Source organism: Cherax quadricarinatus, chromosome 29, assembly GCF_038502225.1.
Source record: "Cherax quadricarinatus isolate ZL_2023a chromosome 29, ASM3850222v1, whole genome shotgun sequence".
Taxonomy (NCBI): domain Eukaryota; kingdom Metazoa; phylum Arthropoda; class Malacostraca; order Decapoda; family Parastacidae; genus Cherax; species Cherax quadricarinatus.
The window spans coordinates 26,772,724-26,790,320 of record NC_091320.1 but is presented as its reverse complement, the minus strand read 5'-3'; the positions used below and the strand labels follow the sequence as shown (position 1 = coordinate 26,790,320).

The window sequence follows — 17,597 nt, the reverse complement described above, 5'->3', positions numbered from 1 at the left end:
CCTCTCTCAATACCCATGGGGAGATGTTATCTGGCCCCATTGCCTTTGAGGTATCTAGCTCACTCAGAAGCCTCTTCACTTCTTCCTCGGTTGTGTGCACTGTGTCCAGCACTTGGTGGTGTGCCCCACCTCTCCGTCTTTCTGGAGTCCCTTCTGTCTCCTCTGTGTGTGTGTGTGTGTGTGTGTGTGTGTGTGTGTGTGTGTGTGTGTGTGTGTGTGTGTGTGTGTGTGTGTCTGTGTGTGTGTGTGTGTATGTGTGTATGTACTCACCTAGTTGGTTGAGGTTGCGGGGGTAGAGTCCGAGCTATGTGTGTGTGCGTGTGTGTATGTGTGTGTATGTGTGTGTATATGTGTGTGTGTGTGCATGTGTGTGTATGTGTGTATGTGTGTGTGTGTGTGTGTGTGTGTGTGTGTGTGTGTGTGTGTGTGTGTGTGTGTGTGTGTGTGTGTGAGGAAGGAAGAGTCAGTGATCCCGGCAAATTATTGATCGCTGCTTTACCCAGCAAGGGTAATGTACCATCTCTCCCACCACAAACATCACCACCACCTCTCCCACCTCAAACATCACCACCGCCTCTCCCACCTCAAACATCACCACCACCTCTCCCACCTCAAACATCACCACCACCTCTCCCACCTCAAACATCACCACCGCCTCTCCCACCTCAAACATCACCACCGCCTCTCCCACCTCAAACATCACCACCGCCTCTCCCACCTCAAACATCACCACCGCCTCTCCCACCTCAAACATCACCACCACCTCTCCCACCTCAAACATCACCACCACCTCTCCCACCTCAAACATCACCACCACCTCTCCCACTTCACACACCACCGCCTCTCCTACGTCAAACATCACCACCGCCTCTCCTACGTCAAACATCACCACCACCTCTCCTACGTCAAACATCACCACCGCCTCTCCTACGTCAAACATCACCACCGCCTCTCCTACGTCAAACATCACCACCGCCTCTCCCACTTCAAACATCACCACCACCTCTCCTACGTCAAACATCACCACCGCCTCTCCTACGTCAAACATCACCACCGCCTCTCCCACTTCAAACATCACCACCGCCTCCCCCACTTCAAACATCACCACCACCTCTCCTACGTCAAACATCACCACCGCCTCTCCTACGTCAAACATCACCACCGCCTCTCCCACTTCAAACATCACCACCACCTCTCCTACGTCAAACATCACCACCGCCTCTCCTACGTCAAACATCACCACCGCCTCTCCTACGTCAAACATCACCACCGCCTCTCCCACTTCAAACATCACCACCACCTCTCCCACTTCAAACATCACCACTGCCTCTCCCACTTCAAACATCACCACCGCCTCTCCCACTTCAAACATCACCACCGCCTCTCCTACGTCAAACATCACCACCGCCTCTCCCACTTCAAACATCACCACCACCTCTCCTACGTCAAACATCACCACCGCCTCTCCTACGTCAAACATCACCACCGCCTCTCCCACTTCAAACATCACCACCGCCTCTCCCACTTCAAACATCACCACCACCTCTCCTACGTCAAACATCACCACCGCCTCTCCTACGTCAAACATCACCACCGCCTCTCCTACGTCAAACATCACCACCGCCTCTCCTACGTCATCACCCCACTCTCAAACATCACCACCACCTCTCCCACTTCAAACATCACCACCGCCTCTCCCACTTCAAACATCACCACCACCTCTCCTACTTCAAACATCACCACCACCTCTCCCACTTCAAACATCACCACCACCTCTCCCACTTCAAACATCACCACCACCTCTCCCACTTCAAACATCACCACCGCCTCTCCTACGTCAAACATCACCACCACCTCTCCCACTTCAAACATCACCACCACCTCTCCCACTTCAAACATCACCACCACCTCTCCCACTTCAAACATCACCGCCTCTCCTACGTCAAAAATCACAACAACCACTATCACTTAAACATCACTATTATCATTCCCTCCAACCCCACGCCATTATAATTCCCTCCAATAACAGCATAAGAAAGAAAGAACACTGCAACAGGCCTACTGGCCTGTGCGAGGCAGGTCTAAGTCTCCTACTGGCTTAAGCCGATGACCCAGCCTCGTCAGGTCCAGGTCGTGCAAGAATGGTATATAATACCGACAAGATGAAATTAAGACACATTTGCAACATCTGGGTATCTTTATTGTAGACGTTTCGCCATCCTGGAGTTTTACCTGGAGAGAGTTCCGGGGGTCAACGCCCCCGCGGCCCGGTCTGAGACCAGGCCTCCTGGTGGATCAGAGCCTGATCAACCAGGCTGTTGCTGCTGGCTGCACGCAAACCAACATACGAGCCACAGCCCGGCTGATCCGGAACTGACTTTAGGTGCTTGTCCAGTGCCAGCTTGAAGACTGCCAGGGGTCTGTTGGTAATCCCCCTTATGTGTGCTGGGAGGCAGTTGAACAGTCTCGGGCCCCTGACACTTATTGTATGGTCTCTTAACGTGCTAGTGACACCCCTGCTTTTCATTGGGGGGATGGTGCATCGTCTGCCAAGTCTTTTGCTTTCGTAATGAGTGATTTTCGTGTGCAAGTTCGGTACTAGTCCCTCTAGGATTTTCCAGGTGTATATAATCATGTATCTCTCCCTCCTGCGTTCCAGGGAATACAGGTTTAGGAACCTCAAGCGCTCCCAATAATTGAGGTGTTTTATCTCCGTTATGCGCGCCGTGAAAGTTCTCTGTACATTTTCTAGGTCGGCAATTTCACCTGCCTTGAAAGGTGCTGTTAGTGTGCAGCAATATTCCAGCCTAGATAGAACAAGTGACCTGAAGAGTGTCATCATGGGCTTGGCCTCCCTAGTTTTGAAGGTTCTCATTATCCATCCTGTCATTTTTCTAGCAGATGCGATTGATACAATGTTATGGTCCTTGAAGGTGAGATCCTCCGACATGATCACTCCCAGGTCTTTGACGTTGGTGTTTCGCTCTATTTTGTGGCCAGAATTTGTTTTGTACTCTGATGAAGATTTAATTTCCTCATGTTTACCATATCTGAGTAATTGAAATTTCTCATCGTTGAACTTCATATTGTTTTCTGCAGCCCACTGAAAGATTTGGTTGATGTCTGCCTGGAGCTTTGCAGTGTCTGCAATGGAAGACACTGTCATGCAGATTCGGGTGTCATCTGCAAAGGAAGACACGGTGCTGTGGCTGACATCCTTGTCTATGTCGGATATAAGGATGAGGAACAAGATGGGAGCGAGTACTGTGCCTTGTGGAACAGAGCTTTTCACCGTGGCTTTATCAATACAAATTCTAGGACATAACTTGAAGACAGTAGAACTATATACAGAAGATGAGGTAATCAGTCCCTCAACCTAGGAGTTGGTGCGAAGAGCACCATAGTCCACCACTTGCGTCGTTATCAACACACACCACAGTCAGTTTATCCCACCAAAACTACATACACCATATGAATACTAAAAAAATTACCGACCAATATAATAACAGAGCAAGATCGATATATTGTGCAAGAATGGTATATAATACCGACAAGATGAAATTAAGACACATGTGCAACATCTGGGTATCTTTATTGTAGACGTTTCGCTATCCAGTGGCTTTATCAATACAAATTCTAGGACATAATCTCCACGACTATGGTGCTCTTCGCACCAACTCCTAGGCTGAGGGACTGATTACCTCATCTTCTGTACATAGTTCTACTGTCTTCAAGTTATGTCCTAGAATTTGTATTGATAAAGCCACTGGATGGCGAAACGTCTACCATAAAGATACCCAGATGTTGCACATGTGTCTTAATTTCATCATGTCCAGGTCACATCCACTTAAGGAAGGTGTACGGCATCAGAACTACTGGCACAAGCTAGTCAGGTCCAACTCACACCTAATCATGAAGGAATGGTCCCAAATCTGCACACACAAATCACTCCCAATAAAATGCCCCCAATAAAAAGTAGGGACGCCATTGGTACACTAAGGGAAAACACCATAACTGTCCGGGGCCCAAGACTGTTCAACAGCCTCCCATCAAGCATTAGGGGAATTGCCAATAAACCCCTGGTTGCCTTCAAGAGAGAGCTGGACTGATACCTAAAGTCAGTGCCGGATCAGCCGGGCTGTGGCTCGTACGTTGGACTGCGTGCGGCCAGCACTAACAGCCTAGTTGATCAGGCCCTGATCCATCGGGAGGCCTGCTCATGGACCGGGCCGCGGGGGGCGTTGATTCCCTGAATAACCTCCAGGTAACCAGGTAATCATGTATTTATCTAACCTATTTTTAAAACTACACAACGTTTTAGCTTCTATGACAGTACTCGGGAATTTGTTCAACTCATCCACAACTCTATTACCAGACCATCTTTCGCTCACACCCCCATCTATCTCTGACACCAACCCCCTCCCCCACTCGAGTTTTATATCCAACATAATCTCCCCCCACTATCACCATTCCTATCTCTAACACAGCCACCAGCATTACTACCTTCATCACCACCACTACCACTACCACCACCACTTGCGTCGTTATCAACACACCACAGTAAGCATATCCCACCAAAACTACATACACCATACGAATACTAAAAAAAATTACCGACCAATATAATAACAGAGCAAGATCGATATATTATATCCCCCTCACCCCCTCCCCCTCTCCCACCTCCTTCCCGCAAAAGGACGAAAAGCAGGTTACAGGACAATTGGTTATGACTCTTAAGAACATATAAGCCAGCAGTATGTGGCGAGAGTCCTGTCATTTTAATGTTGCAAGATCGGATACACAAACGCAGTACGCTGCCTATCATATTCTGTATGCTAGCTATATTGTGGGAACAAAAGCTACCACGTGTCTCCGTCAGAGTCCATCACACAGTATGGGTTTTTGTGTGTGTGTGTATATATATATATATATATATATATATATATATATATATATATATATATATATATATATATATATATATATATATATATTATATATATATATATTATATATATATATATATATATATATATATATATATATATATATATATATATATATATATATATATATATAATGGTATTGAAATTTATCAGCCTGAGCTTGAAGACTTCAGTAGGCGATAAATGTCGTCAAACAATCTGAGGGATGTTCAGAGGGGTGGAGACGGAGGCATGAGGAAGAGAGGGAGGTTGGAGTGGTGGGGATATAGTGGGTGGAAGGAGAGGGGTGGAAGGGAGGTATATGGCGTTGGACGAGGTGGGGAGGTAGAAGTGGTTGTAGGCGGGTGGGGGTGTGGGAGATGATCAGCTGAGAAGCGGCAGCCATGTGGCTTAGCTTGGCTGTTGCTACTGGGTAGATCAACGCCTTAGTGCCGCCTACGTCAACACACACATACACACACACTTTTATAACAACGACTCTAACAACACCTTAAAACACAACCACGACAACCTTCAGCCATCAACACTAACCTTGAATTACAGCCTAACAGAACAAAAAAAAAAAAAAAAGTTACATCAAGTGGGCTGAGATTCCCGCCTCTTAGTGGAGGCGGGTTTAACTCCCACCAGCTCACACTAACACAATACTACGGACACCACTTTTATCACCCACTTCTTCTTTTCCTCATCACTCTGATGAATGAGAGAGGAAAATAAAGAAGCTGTGAGGACTATCCACTTGGTAGAGAGACAACATAGGTGTGAAGGCTGGTACGGGGCCTTTGTCTTTGTGGGGTGTGACGGGCGGGAAGGTTACTTACACTTGCCACTCTAAAACACCCACCAATCCTTATCTGACTGCCTCACTTGCCTGACGTGGTTCACAGCGTCGGTTTCTTAGCGCTTTCTGCAAATTTTCAATTTATTTTTTGTTTATCTTAGATTTTAGGTTACACAAAACTACAGTCTATAATAATGATAAAACAGTCATGAAGACTAGTCGATATGAGACTATATTTCCACTTGGAAGTCGAAACTTTAGTAAACATATAATATACAAATAACTTGCACATAGAAAGAAAATTCGTGACGACGTTTCGGTCCGACTATTTAACCAAAACAGGCAAAAGGGCTACGTTCATCACCGGGGTGAAACGAAGGCAATGGGGCGTAACTTCCTTTACGACTGAATGTTCCCAGAGTGACACTCCAGGTCAGTCGACTGATATATACACTGAGTTTAGCTTTATGCTAATTTTAAATGTTAGAAGTATTCTTGACTGGTAGCAAATAAGTGAAAAGCACCTGTTTTATCTGACCCTCGTACAGTCGACAGATTTTAAACCTACCAAATCAATGAGACAGTCACAACAACACAACTCCATCTATAAAGGCACTGTAGTTATGATTGGACGTAATATAGATTATCCGATATATGTCTCCTCTAAGTGATACAAGTGGTGGGTGGGACAGATGGCAGACAAGGTTACAGTGAGGGTGGACAGGTGGTGTGGGAGTGTGCACCTTATGCGGGCTAGACTGGCCAGAAACAGGTGGTGGGGAGGCCAGCTGTGCGCAGATTACGGAGGAAAGAGAGGGGGTGTACCATGAGTATGATAAAAGGATATCAAAGGCAGGCTGTATGAGGACACAGGGCAGGTGAGGAAGACGGTAGTGTGGGTGTAAAGTGGTGTGGGTAAAGGAGACGGTGCTGTGGGTGAAGAAGACTGGTGTGGGTAAGGGAGTAATCAGCCCTGCGGGGATGGGTAGAGTCCAGCAAACACTCCTCTACCATGCTGCTGCTGCCGCACCCAGGGAGGCCACCACCCTCATGCCCTCCTCCACACCCTGCTCGAGGTCACCTCCCTCTACCACGCACACGCCCACACGATCACACACTAACACGCCCACATACACGCACGCCCTCTAATCACAACAAGTGCCAGAAATTTAAAAAGTGGCAAATGTGATCCCCATATGTAAAAAGATGAACAGACAAGACACTGGTATCTCTAACATGCATACTGTCAAAACTTCTTAAGATAGTAACGAAAAGGATCACTTACCTGGAGTCTCTTCCAGAGGTCACCGCCCCTCCCCCCCCGATCCCACACCAGGCCTCCTGGTTGATGACCTAATTGATCAAGCTGTTAGTACCCGCCGCCCGCAGTCCAATGAATGCACTACAACCAGGCTGTATCAATAATTGTTTTGAGGAATCTGTCGAGTTCTCTCTTGAATACAGCTAGGGATTTGTTGGTAGTCCCTCTAATGCAGGAAGGGAAGGCGTTGAAGAGTCGTGGTTCCCTAACACTTGTTGAGTTTTCTATCAGTATACTCATCGCTGAACATTCAAATGGTATAAAATACCGATAGGTAGTTAGGTAAGGCACATATGCAACAATTAGGTATCTTTATTTCGAAACGTTTCGAAATAAAGATACCTAATTGTTGCATGTGTCTTGGTATAAACCTTGGTAATAAATACCGACAAGTTGGTTTAGAAAGACACGTAAGCAAACACTATAACATATATATTAGAAAACGTTTCGGTCCTGGGACCTTGATCAAGGTCCCAGGACCGAAACGTTTTCTAATATATATGTTATAGTGTTTGCTTACGTGTCTTTCTAAACCAGCATGTGTCTTACCTAACATACTCATCGCTACACCGCTTTTCACTGGAGGTATACTGAACCGTCTTCCAAGCCTCTTGTGCATCACGAAATCGTAATGACCTGATTGCAAACAAACCATACCACAGGTGGGGTTTCTCTTGTGCTTATTTGTGTCTATCTTCCATCTATACATTTCATTCATGTCTTCCCCTCATTTTACATCTTACAAGAGAATGTAGGTTAAGGGATCTCAGTCTGTCTTTGCATGAGAGATTTTTATGCAGTGAATTAATTGTCATTCTTGTCTGAATGTTCTCTAATGAATTTATATTCATTCTGTATTATGAAGACCAGAACCGAGCTGCATAATCTGAGGCCTTGTAAGAACACTGTAGAAGGCCTACTGGCCCATGCGAGGCAGGTCCTTATCAAAACAACCTCTGTCTATGATGAGGACCAGTAGACGATGAAATCATGTGACTCCTGTGTTGTTGGGTTGGTGCTGCTTAAGTATCATGTATGCCAATGTTTTTGAAATTTTGTAGTTTCCAGTGTTGCGTTCTATAGTGTCGGTGACGGTGATTAGTGAGGCTTCTAGGCACCGTCGGCGTCTGAGGTCTGGTTCGGTGAGAACGAGTTGTGCCTCGTTCCAGTTCATCAAATGCCCCGTTGAGTCTCTGTGGAGGACACAGGCGTACCTTACATCGTCTCTGTTAGAGGCATTTCGATGCTCATTCAGGCGGACTGCAAGATCTCTGCCTGTCTCGCCTACATATTTCTTGGGACAGAACCCACAAGGGATCGTGTAGACGCCTGCTGTAGAAGTTAGAGGTGTGGGGCTGCGTTTAGTAGTGAGGTCTTTGATAGAGGATGTGTTTATGGTGGAAACGTTTCCACCATAAACACATCCTCTATGAAAGACCTCACTACTAAACGCAGCCCCACACCTCTAACTTCTACAGCAGGCGTCTACACGATCCCTTGTGGGTTCTGTCCCAAGAAATATGTAGGCGAGACAGGCAGAGATCTTGCAGTCCGCCTGAATGAGCATCGAAATGCCTCTAACAGAGACGATGTAAGGTACGCCTGTGTCCTCCACAGAGACTCAACGGGGCATTTGATGAACTGGAACGAGGCACAACTCGTTCTCACCGAACCAGACCTCAGACGCCGACGGTGCCTAGAAGCCTCACTAATCACCGTCACCGACACTATAGAACGCAACACTGGAAACTACAAAATTTCAAAAACATTGGCATACATGATACTTAAGCAGCACCAACCCAACAACACAGGAGTCACATGATTTCATCGTCTACTGGTCCTCATCATAGACAGAGGTTGTTTTGATAAGGACCTGCCTCGCATGGGCCAGTAGGCCTTCTACAGTGTTCCTCCATTCTTATGTTCTTATGACATTCCTCAGGTCACGTGCGTCACATCTCACTCTCCGCCTATATATATAATGTCTTTCTACCTCTGTATGTTAGAAGTGATCAAGGTCCCAGGACCGAAACGTTTTCTAATAAATATGTTATAGTGTTTGCTTACGTGTCTTTCTAAACCAACTTGTCGGTATTTATTACCAAGGTTTATACCAGTAGTAGTAGTAGTAGTAGTAGTAGTAGTAGTGAGAGGTAACTGAGAGGTCATGTCCCTCTCAGATCCAACCCTTCTCACTTGAAAAGCTTGTCCAAGGTGTTTTCTGTACCAAGATGCCACGTGTCGCAGTGTCTGACAAGATGAACATCAAAATGGTATACAATACCGACAGGTTGTTAGGTAAGACACATATGCAACAGTTAGACAACTTTATTCCGAAACGTTTCGCCTACACAGTAGGCTTCTTCAGTCGAATACAGAAAGTAGGCAGGAACAGTAGAGATGTGAAGACGATGTAATCAGTCCATCACCCTTAAAGTCGTAGAATTGGAGGTTGTCAGTCCCTCGGCCTGGAGAAGTTCAGTTCCATAGTCAGGAACTATCTGAAGATCAAGCGACAGTGCGGAGACTTAAATACTGTCGGAAGGAGAGGTGCAGGGTAGTAGTAGTAGTAGTAGTAGTAGTAGTAGTAGTGAGAGGTAACTGAGAGGTCATGTCCCTCTCAGATCCAACCCTTCTCACTTGAAAAGCTTGTCCAAGGTGTTTTCTGTACCAAGATGCCACGTGTCGCAGTGTCTGACAAGATGAACATCAAAATGGTATACAATACCGACAGGTTGTTAGGTAAGACACATATGCAACAGTTAGACAACTTTATTCCGAAACGTTTCGCCTACACAGTAGGCTTCTTCAGTCGAATACAGAAAGTAGGCAGGAACAGTAGAGATGTGAAGACGATGTAATCAGTCCATCACCCTTAAAGTCGTAGAATTGGAGGTTGTCAGTCCCTCGGCCTGGAGAAGTTCAGTTCCATAGTCAGGAACTATCTGAAGATCAAGCGACAGTGCGGAGACTTAAATACTGTCGGAAGGAGAGGTGCAGGGTAGTAGTAGTAGTAGTAGTAGTAGTAGTAGTAGTGAGAGGTAACTGAGAGGTCATGTCCCTCTCAGATCCAACCCTTCTCACTTGAAAAGCTTGTCCAAGGTGTTTTCTGTACCAAGATGCCACGTGTCGCAGTGTCTGACAAGATGAACATCAAAATGGTATACAATACCGACAGGTTGTTAGGTAAGACACATATGCAACAGTTAGACAACTTTATTCCGAAACGTTTCGCCTACACAGTAGGCTTCTTCAGTCGAATACAGAAAGTAGGCAGGAACAGTAGAGATGTGAAGACGATGTAATCAGTCCATCACCCTTAAAGTCGTAGAATTGGAGGTTGTCAGTCCCTCGGCCTGGAGAAGTTCAGTTCCATAGTCAGGAACTATCTGAAGATCAAGCGACAGTGCGGAGACTTAAATACTGTCGGAAGGAGAGGTGCAGGGTAGTAGTAGTAGTAGTAGTAGTAGTAGTAGTAGTGAGAGGTAACTGAGAGGTCATGTCCCTCTCAGATCCAACCCTTCTCACTTGAAAAGCTTGTCCAAGGTGTTTTCTGTACCAAGATGCCACGTGTCGCAGTGTCTGACAAGATGAACATCAAAATGGTATACAATACCGACAGGTTGTTAGGTAAGACACATATGCAACAGTTAGACAACTTTATTCCGAAACGTTTCGCCTACACAGTAGGCTTCTTCAGTCGAATACAGAAAGTAGGCAGGAACAGTAGAGATGTGAAGACGATGTAATCAGTCCATCACCCTTAAAGTCGTAGAATTTGAGGTTGTCAGTCCCTCGGCCTGGAGAAGTTCAGTTCCATAGTCAGGAACTATCTGAAGATCAAGCGACAGTGCGGAGACTTAAATACTGTCGGAAGGAGAGGTGCAGGGTAGTAGTAGTAGTAGTAGTAGTAGTAGTAGTAGTGAGAGGTAACTGAGAGGTCATGTCCCTCTCAGATCCAACCCTTCTCACTTGAAAAGCTTGTCCAAGGTGTTTTCTGTACCAAGATGCCACGTGTTGCAGTGTCTGACAAGATGAACATCAAAATGGTATACAATACCGACAGGTTGTTAGGTAAGACACATATGCAACAGTTAGACAACTTTATTCCGAAACGTTTCGCCTACACAGTAGGCTTCTTCAGTCGAATACAGAAAGTAGGCAGGAACAGTAGAGATGTGAAGACGATGTAATCAGTCCATCACCCTTAAAGTCGTAGAATTTGAGGTTGTCAGTCCCTCGGCCTGGAGAAGTTCAGTTCCATAGTCAGGAACTATCTGAAGATCAAGCGACAGTGCGGAGACTTAAATACTGTCGGAAGGAGAGGTGCAGGGTAGTAGTAGTAGTAGTAGTAGTAGTAGTAGTAGTGAGAGGTAACTGAGAGGTCATGTCCCTCTCAGATCCAACCCTTCTCACTTGAAAAGCTTGTCCAAGGTGTTTTCTGTACCAAGATGCCACGTGTTGCAGTGTCTGACAAGATGAACATCAAAATGGTATACAATACCGACAGGTTGTTAGGTAAGACACATATGCAACAGTTAGACAACTTTATTCCGAAACGTTTCGCCTACACAGTAGGCTTCTTCAGTCGAATACAGAAAGTAGGCAGGAACAGTAGAGATGTGAAGAAGTTGTCTAACTGTTGCATATGTGTCTTACCTAACAACCTGTCGGTATTGTATACCATTTTGATGTTCATCTTGTCAGACACTGCGACACGTGGCATCTTGGTACAGAAAACACCTTGGACAAGCTTTTCAAGTGAGAAGGGTTGGATCTGAGAGGGACATGACCTCTCAGTTACCTCTCACTACTACTACTACTACTACTACTACTACTACTACCCTGCACCTCTCCTTCCGACAGTATTTAAGTCTCCGCACTGTCGCTTGATCTTCAGATAGTTCCTGACTATGGAACTGAACTTCTCCAGGCCGAGGGACTGACAACCTCAAATTCTACGACTTTAAGGGTGATGGACTGATTACATCGTCTTCACATCTCTACTGTTCCTGCCTACTTTCTGTATTCGACTGAAGAAGCCTACTGTGTAGGCGAAACGTTTCGGAATAAAGTTGTCTAACTGTTGCATATGTGTCTTACCTAACAACCTGTCGGTATTGTATACCATTTTGATGTTCATCTTGTCAGACACTGCAACACGTGGCATCTTGGTACAGAAAACACCTTGGACAAGCTTTTCAAGTGAGAAGGGTTGGATCTGAGAGGGACATGACCTCTCAGTTACCTCTCACTACTACTACTACTACTACTACTACTACTACTACCCTGCACCTCTCCTTCCGACAGTATTTAAGTCTCCGCACTGTCGCTTGATCTTCAGATAGTTCCTGACTATGGAACTGAACTTCTCCAGGCCGAGGGACTGACAACCTCAAATTCTACGACTTTAAGGGTGATGGACTGATTACATCGTCTTCACATCTCTACTGTTCCTGCCTACTTTCTGTATTCGACTGAAGAAGCCTACTGTGTAGGCGAAACGTTTCGGAATAAAGTTGTCTAACTGTTGCATATGTGTCTTACCTAACAACCTGTCGGTATTGTATACCATTTTGATGTTCATCTTGTCAGACACTGCAACACGTGGCATCTTGGTACAGAAAACACCTTGGACAAGCTTTTCAAGTGAGAAGGGTTGGATCTGAGAGGGACATGACCTCTCAGTTACCTCTCACTACTACTACTACTACTACTACTACTACTACTACCCTGCACCTCTCCTTCCGACAGTATTTAAGTCTCCGCACTGTCGCTTGATCTTCAGATAGTTCCTGACTATGGAACTGAACTTCTCCAGGCCGAGGGACTGACAACCTCAAATTCTACGACTTTAAGGGTGATGGACTGATTACATCGTCTTCACATCTCTACTGTTCCTGCCTACTTTCTGTATTCGACTGAAGAAGCCTACTGTGTAGGCGAAACGTTTCGGAATAAAGTTGTCTAACTGTTGCATATGTGTCTTACCTAACAACCTGTCGGTATTGTATACCATTTTGATGTTCATCTTGTCAGACACTGCAACACGTGGCATCTTGGTACAGAAAACACCTTGGACAAGCTTTTCAAGTGAGAAGGGTTGGATCTGAGAGGGACATGACCTCTCAGTTACCTCTCACTACTACTACTACTACTACTACTACTACTACTACCCTGCACCTCTCCTTCCGACAGTATTTAAGTCTCCGCACTGTCGCTTGATCTTCAGATAGTTCCTGACTATGGAACTGAACTTCTCCAGGCCGAGGGACTGACAACCTCAAATTCTACGACTTTAAGGGTGATGGACTGATTACATCGTCTTCACATCTCTACTGTTCCTGCCTACTTTCTGTATTCGACTGAAGAAGCCTACTGTGTAGGCGAAACGTTTCGGAATAAAGTTGTCTAACTGTTGCATATGTGTCTTACCTAACAACCTGTCGGTATTGTATACCATTTTGATGTTCATCTTGTCAGACACTGCAACACGTGGCATCTTGGTACAGAAAACACCTTGGACAAGCTTTTCAAGTGAGAAGGGTTGGATCTGAGAGGGACATGACCTCTCAGTTACCTCTCACTACTACTACTACTACTACTACTACTACTACTACCCTGCACCTCTCCTTCCGACAGTATTTAAGTCTCCGCACTGTCGCTTGATCTTCAGATAGTTCCTGACTATGGAACTGAACTTCTCCAGGCCGAGGGACTGACAACCTCCAATTCTACGACTTTAAGGGTGATGGACTGATTACATCGTCTTCACATCTCTACTGTTCCTGCCTACTTTCTGTATGCGACTGAAGAAGCCTACTGTGTAGGCGAAACGTTTCGGAATAAAGTTGTCTAACTGTTGCATATGTGTCTTACCTAACAACCTGTCGGTATTGTATACCATTTTGATGTTCTTCAAGGATTCGTAGTAATCTTCCTGTTGTGAATCCAAGGATTCTGTTCGCCTTATTGTGAACACTTATGCACTGTTGTCTTGGTTTTAGATTACTGCTAACCAGAACTCCTAAATCCTTTTCGCGATCAATAATATTAAGATCTACATTATTTAGTTTATATGTGGCATAGTTATTTTCCTGTCCAACATTGTTAAATTAGACACATGTGCTGAGGGACTGCTTACCTCATTCTCCTCCTGTTCTTCAAGTTTATCCTTTGTATGGACTGATGAAGCCACTGTGTGGCGAAACGTTTCCTCAATAAAGATCCCCAAGAGTTGTTAGGTAAGACACATATGCAACAGTTAGGTATCTTTATTTCGAAACGTTTCGCCTACACAGTAGGCTTCTTCAGTCGAGTACAGCAAAGTTGTTGTTTCATACTATGGAACAATACTCTTCTCCAGACTGAGGGACTGACCACCTCAAAACTTTAAGGGTGATGGACTGATTACATCGTCTTCAAGTATCTTCTGCTTCTATCAACTTTGCTGTACTCGACTGAAGAAGCCTACTGTGTAGGCGAAACGTTTCGAAATAAAGATACCTAACTGTTGCATATGTGTCTTACCTAACAACCTGTCGGTATTTTATACCATTTTAATGTTCAATCCCCAAGAGTTGCACATGTGTCTAATTTAACAACATGTCGGTTCTTTGAACCATTCATCTACTGTCCAACATTTAGAATTTTGCATTTGTCTATATTAAACTGGATCTTACACTAGTGGCAGGTCCCACTGTGATCCCGCCTCCTCCTGCTTCAACTCATCTCAACGCAGTATATAAGCCACCTCTCTGGCCCTATGCTGCACTTACTACAAGAGTGATGGACTGAACACATCGAATCCAGGTTGAGGGACTGATTACCTCATACTTCTACTCTCCTTACCCATTTCTACTTTGTATTGGACTGATGAAGCCACTGTGTGGCGAAACGTTTCTTCAATAAAGATTCCCATGTGTTGCATAAGTGTCTCAATTCTTCAACTTGTCGGTTTTCAAAACCATTCATCACACCTTACTGAAGTCCATATACACAATATCATATTCACTACCATGATCCACCCCCTCAAAATACCTTAGTAAAAAAAGTTAGTAAATTCGTAGGGCAGGAGCGTCCCTTTTGTAAAACCGTGCTGAGATTCATTTATCAATTTATGCCTTTCAAGATGGCTACGAATTTCCTCGGCAATTATTGATTCCATAAATTTTCCCACTATGGAGGTAAGGCTTATTGGTCTATAGTTTGAAGGTAAGGACCTGTCTCCTGCTAAGAACATATACTGTACATATACACAGCAGTATCCTCACCAGTTATTTAGTTGTGTAGTGTCCCTGGAAACATGAGGGTGGCTAGGCTAGGGGCCTCACCGATGAAAATAGATAAGATTTGATAAGAAAGAAGGAACACTGCAACAGGCCTACTGTCCTATGCGAGACAGGTCCAATTCTACCACCAGCTTAAGCTCACTGACCTAGTGAGGTCAGTGAGCATGGCATCCGACCTAGTAGCACAAGCTAGTTAGGTCCAACTCACACCCACAGTTAGGTATCTTTATTCAAAACGTTTCGCTGACACAGTAGACTTCTTCAGTCGAGTACAGAAGAGTCATCACCCTCGAAGACGTAGTTTAAACTTGTCTGTATTTTATACCATTTTCATATTCACTGTCAGACACTGCAACAGATCGGTATCTTGGTACAGACAACACCTTTGACAACTTTTCAAGTGAGAAGGGATGGAGTTGAGAGGAACGTTCCCTCTCAATGATGACCTTTCTTCTACTAGTGAACTACATCTCACCTTCCGACTGCTGCTTAAACTTCACACTGTCCCAGGCTGAGGGACTGACCCACCTCAAAACTACGTCTTCAAGGGTGATGGACTAATTACATCGTCTTCACAAACTCCCGAGTACAGTTATAGAGGCTAAAACGTTGTGTAGTTTTAAAAATGGGTTAGATAAATACATGAGTGGGTGTGGGTGGGTGTGACTTGGACCTGATTAGCTTGTGCTACTAGGTCAGTTGCCGTGTTCCTTCCTTAAGTGAATGTGACCTGACCTGACTAGGTTGGGACATTGGCTTAAGCCGGTAGGACCTGCCTCGCATGGGCCGGTAAGCCTGCTGCAGTGTTCCTTCTTTCTTATGTTCTTATGTTACCTGGAGTGGGTTTCGAGGGTCAACGCCCCCAGGGCCCGGTCTGAGACCAGGCCTCATGGTGGATCAGGGTCTCATCAACCAGGCTGTTACTGCTGGCCGCACGCAAGCTGACGTACGAACCCCAGCCCGGTTGGTCAGGTGCTGACTTTAGGTGCCTGTCCAATGCCTTCTTGAAGACAGTCGGGGATCTATTGGTAATCCCCCTTATGTATGCTGGGAGGCAACTGAACAGTCTTGGGCTCCGGACTGAAGAAGCCTACTGTGTAGGCGAAACGTTTCGAATAAAGATACCAAACTGTTGTATATGTGTCTTACTTATCAACCTGTAGGTATTTTATACCATTTTCACATAAGATTTCTTCGGATTCTTAACCCGGAAGGTTAGCCACCCAGGAGAGCCCAAGAAAGTCAGTGTGTCATCGGGGACTGTTTCATTTCCATTGGGGGATCTTTTCCTTTAGTCTTGTCCTCCACGATGCGATTCACAACAGTCGACTAATACCCAGGTACCTACTTAATTCTAAGTGAACAGGGGCACCAGGTGTAAGTAAACATGCCCAACCTTTCCACCAATGCCAGGGATTGAACCACGGATACTTAATGTGTGAGGCGAGTCCGCTGCCAACCGAGCCACGGGACACTCGATAATCAAATTAAAGGTGCATCAGTGGTAGAAATGATGGAATCATAGAAAAGGAAAACACGCGGTAAAGATTATTGGTTGTCATTAAAGCTTCAGTCTATATTTGTTGTTAGGTAAGACACATATGCAACAGTTAGGTATCTTCATTTCGAAACGTTTCGCCTACACAGTAGGCTTCTTTAGTCGAGTACAGAAAAGTTGATAGAAGCAGAAGAGACTTGAAGACGATGTAATCAGTCCATCACCCTTAAAGTTTTGAGGTGGTCAGTCCCTCAGTCTGGAGAAGAGCATTGTTCCATAGTCTGAAACAATATGGAGTTGAAGTGACAGGATGGAGCCTTATATAGCGCCAGGAGGTGAGACGTAGGTCACTAGTAGAACGTAGATGTTGGGAGGTCAGGTCCCTCTCAAATCCAGCCGTTCTCACTAGTAGAGGTTGTCGAAGTTGATTTCAGGTCTGTACCAAGATACCCTTGTGTTGCAGTGTCTGACAGATTGAACATTAAAATGGGGGACTGACCACCTCAAAACTTTAAGGGTGATGGACTGATAACATCGTCTTCAAGTCTCTTCTGCTTCTATCAACTTTTCTGTACTCGACTGAAGAAGCCTACTGTGTAGGCGAAACGTTTCGAAATGAAGATATCTAACTGTTGCATATGTGTCTTACCTAACAACCTGTCGGTATTTTATACCATTTTAATGTTCAGTCTATATTTACGTTGGGATACTAAACGGGAGATCAATATACAAATATCCAGTTATCACTGTATACTACTGT

At 45.1% G+C, this 17,597-nt stretch overlaps 2 protein-coding genes across 2 annotated transcripts in view; one reads left to right on the top strand and one right to left on the bottom strand.

Moving 5' to 3' along the window:
• Positions 1–17,597, bottom strand: part of LOC128690545 (Krueppel-like factor 16) — a 203,351-nt gene that overhangs the window by 143,209 nt on the left and 42,545 nt on the right. The window lies entirely within an intron of this gene.
• Positions 534–1,972, top strand: LOC138853387 (uncharacterized; the record flags this gene model as incomplete). Its single annotated transcript, XM_070089773.1, has 2 exons — positions 534–1,613; positions 1,655–1,972. Coding segments are annotated over 2 exons (1,398 nt in total), but the record flags the coding sequence as incomplete, so codon positions are not given.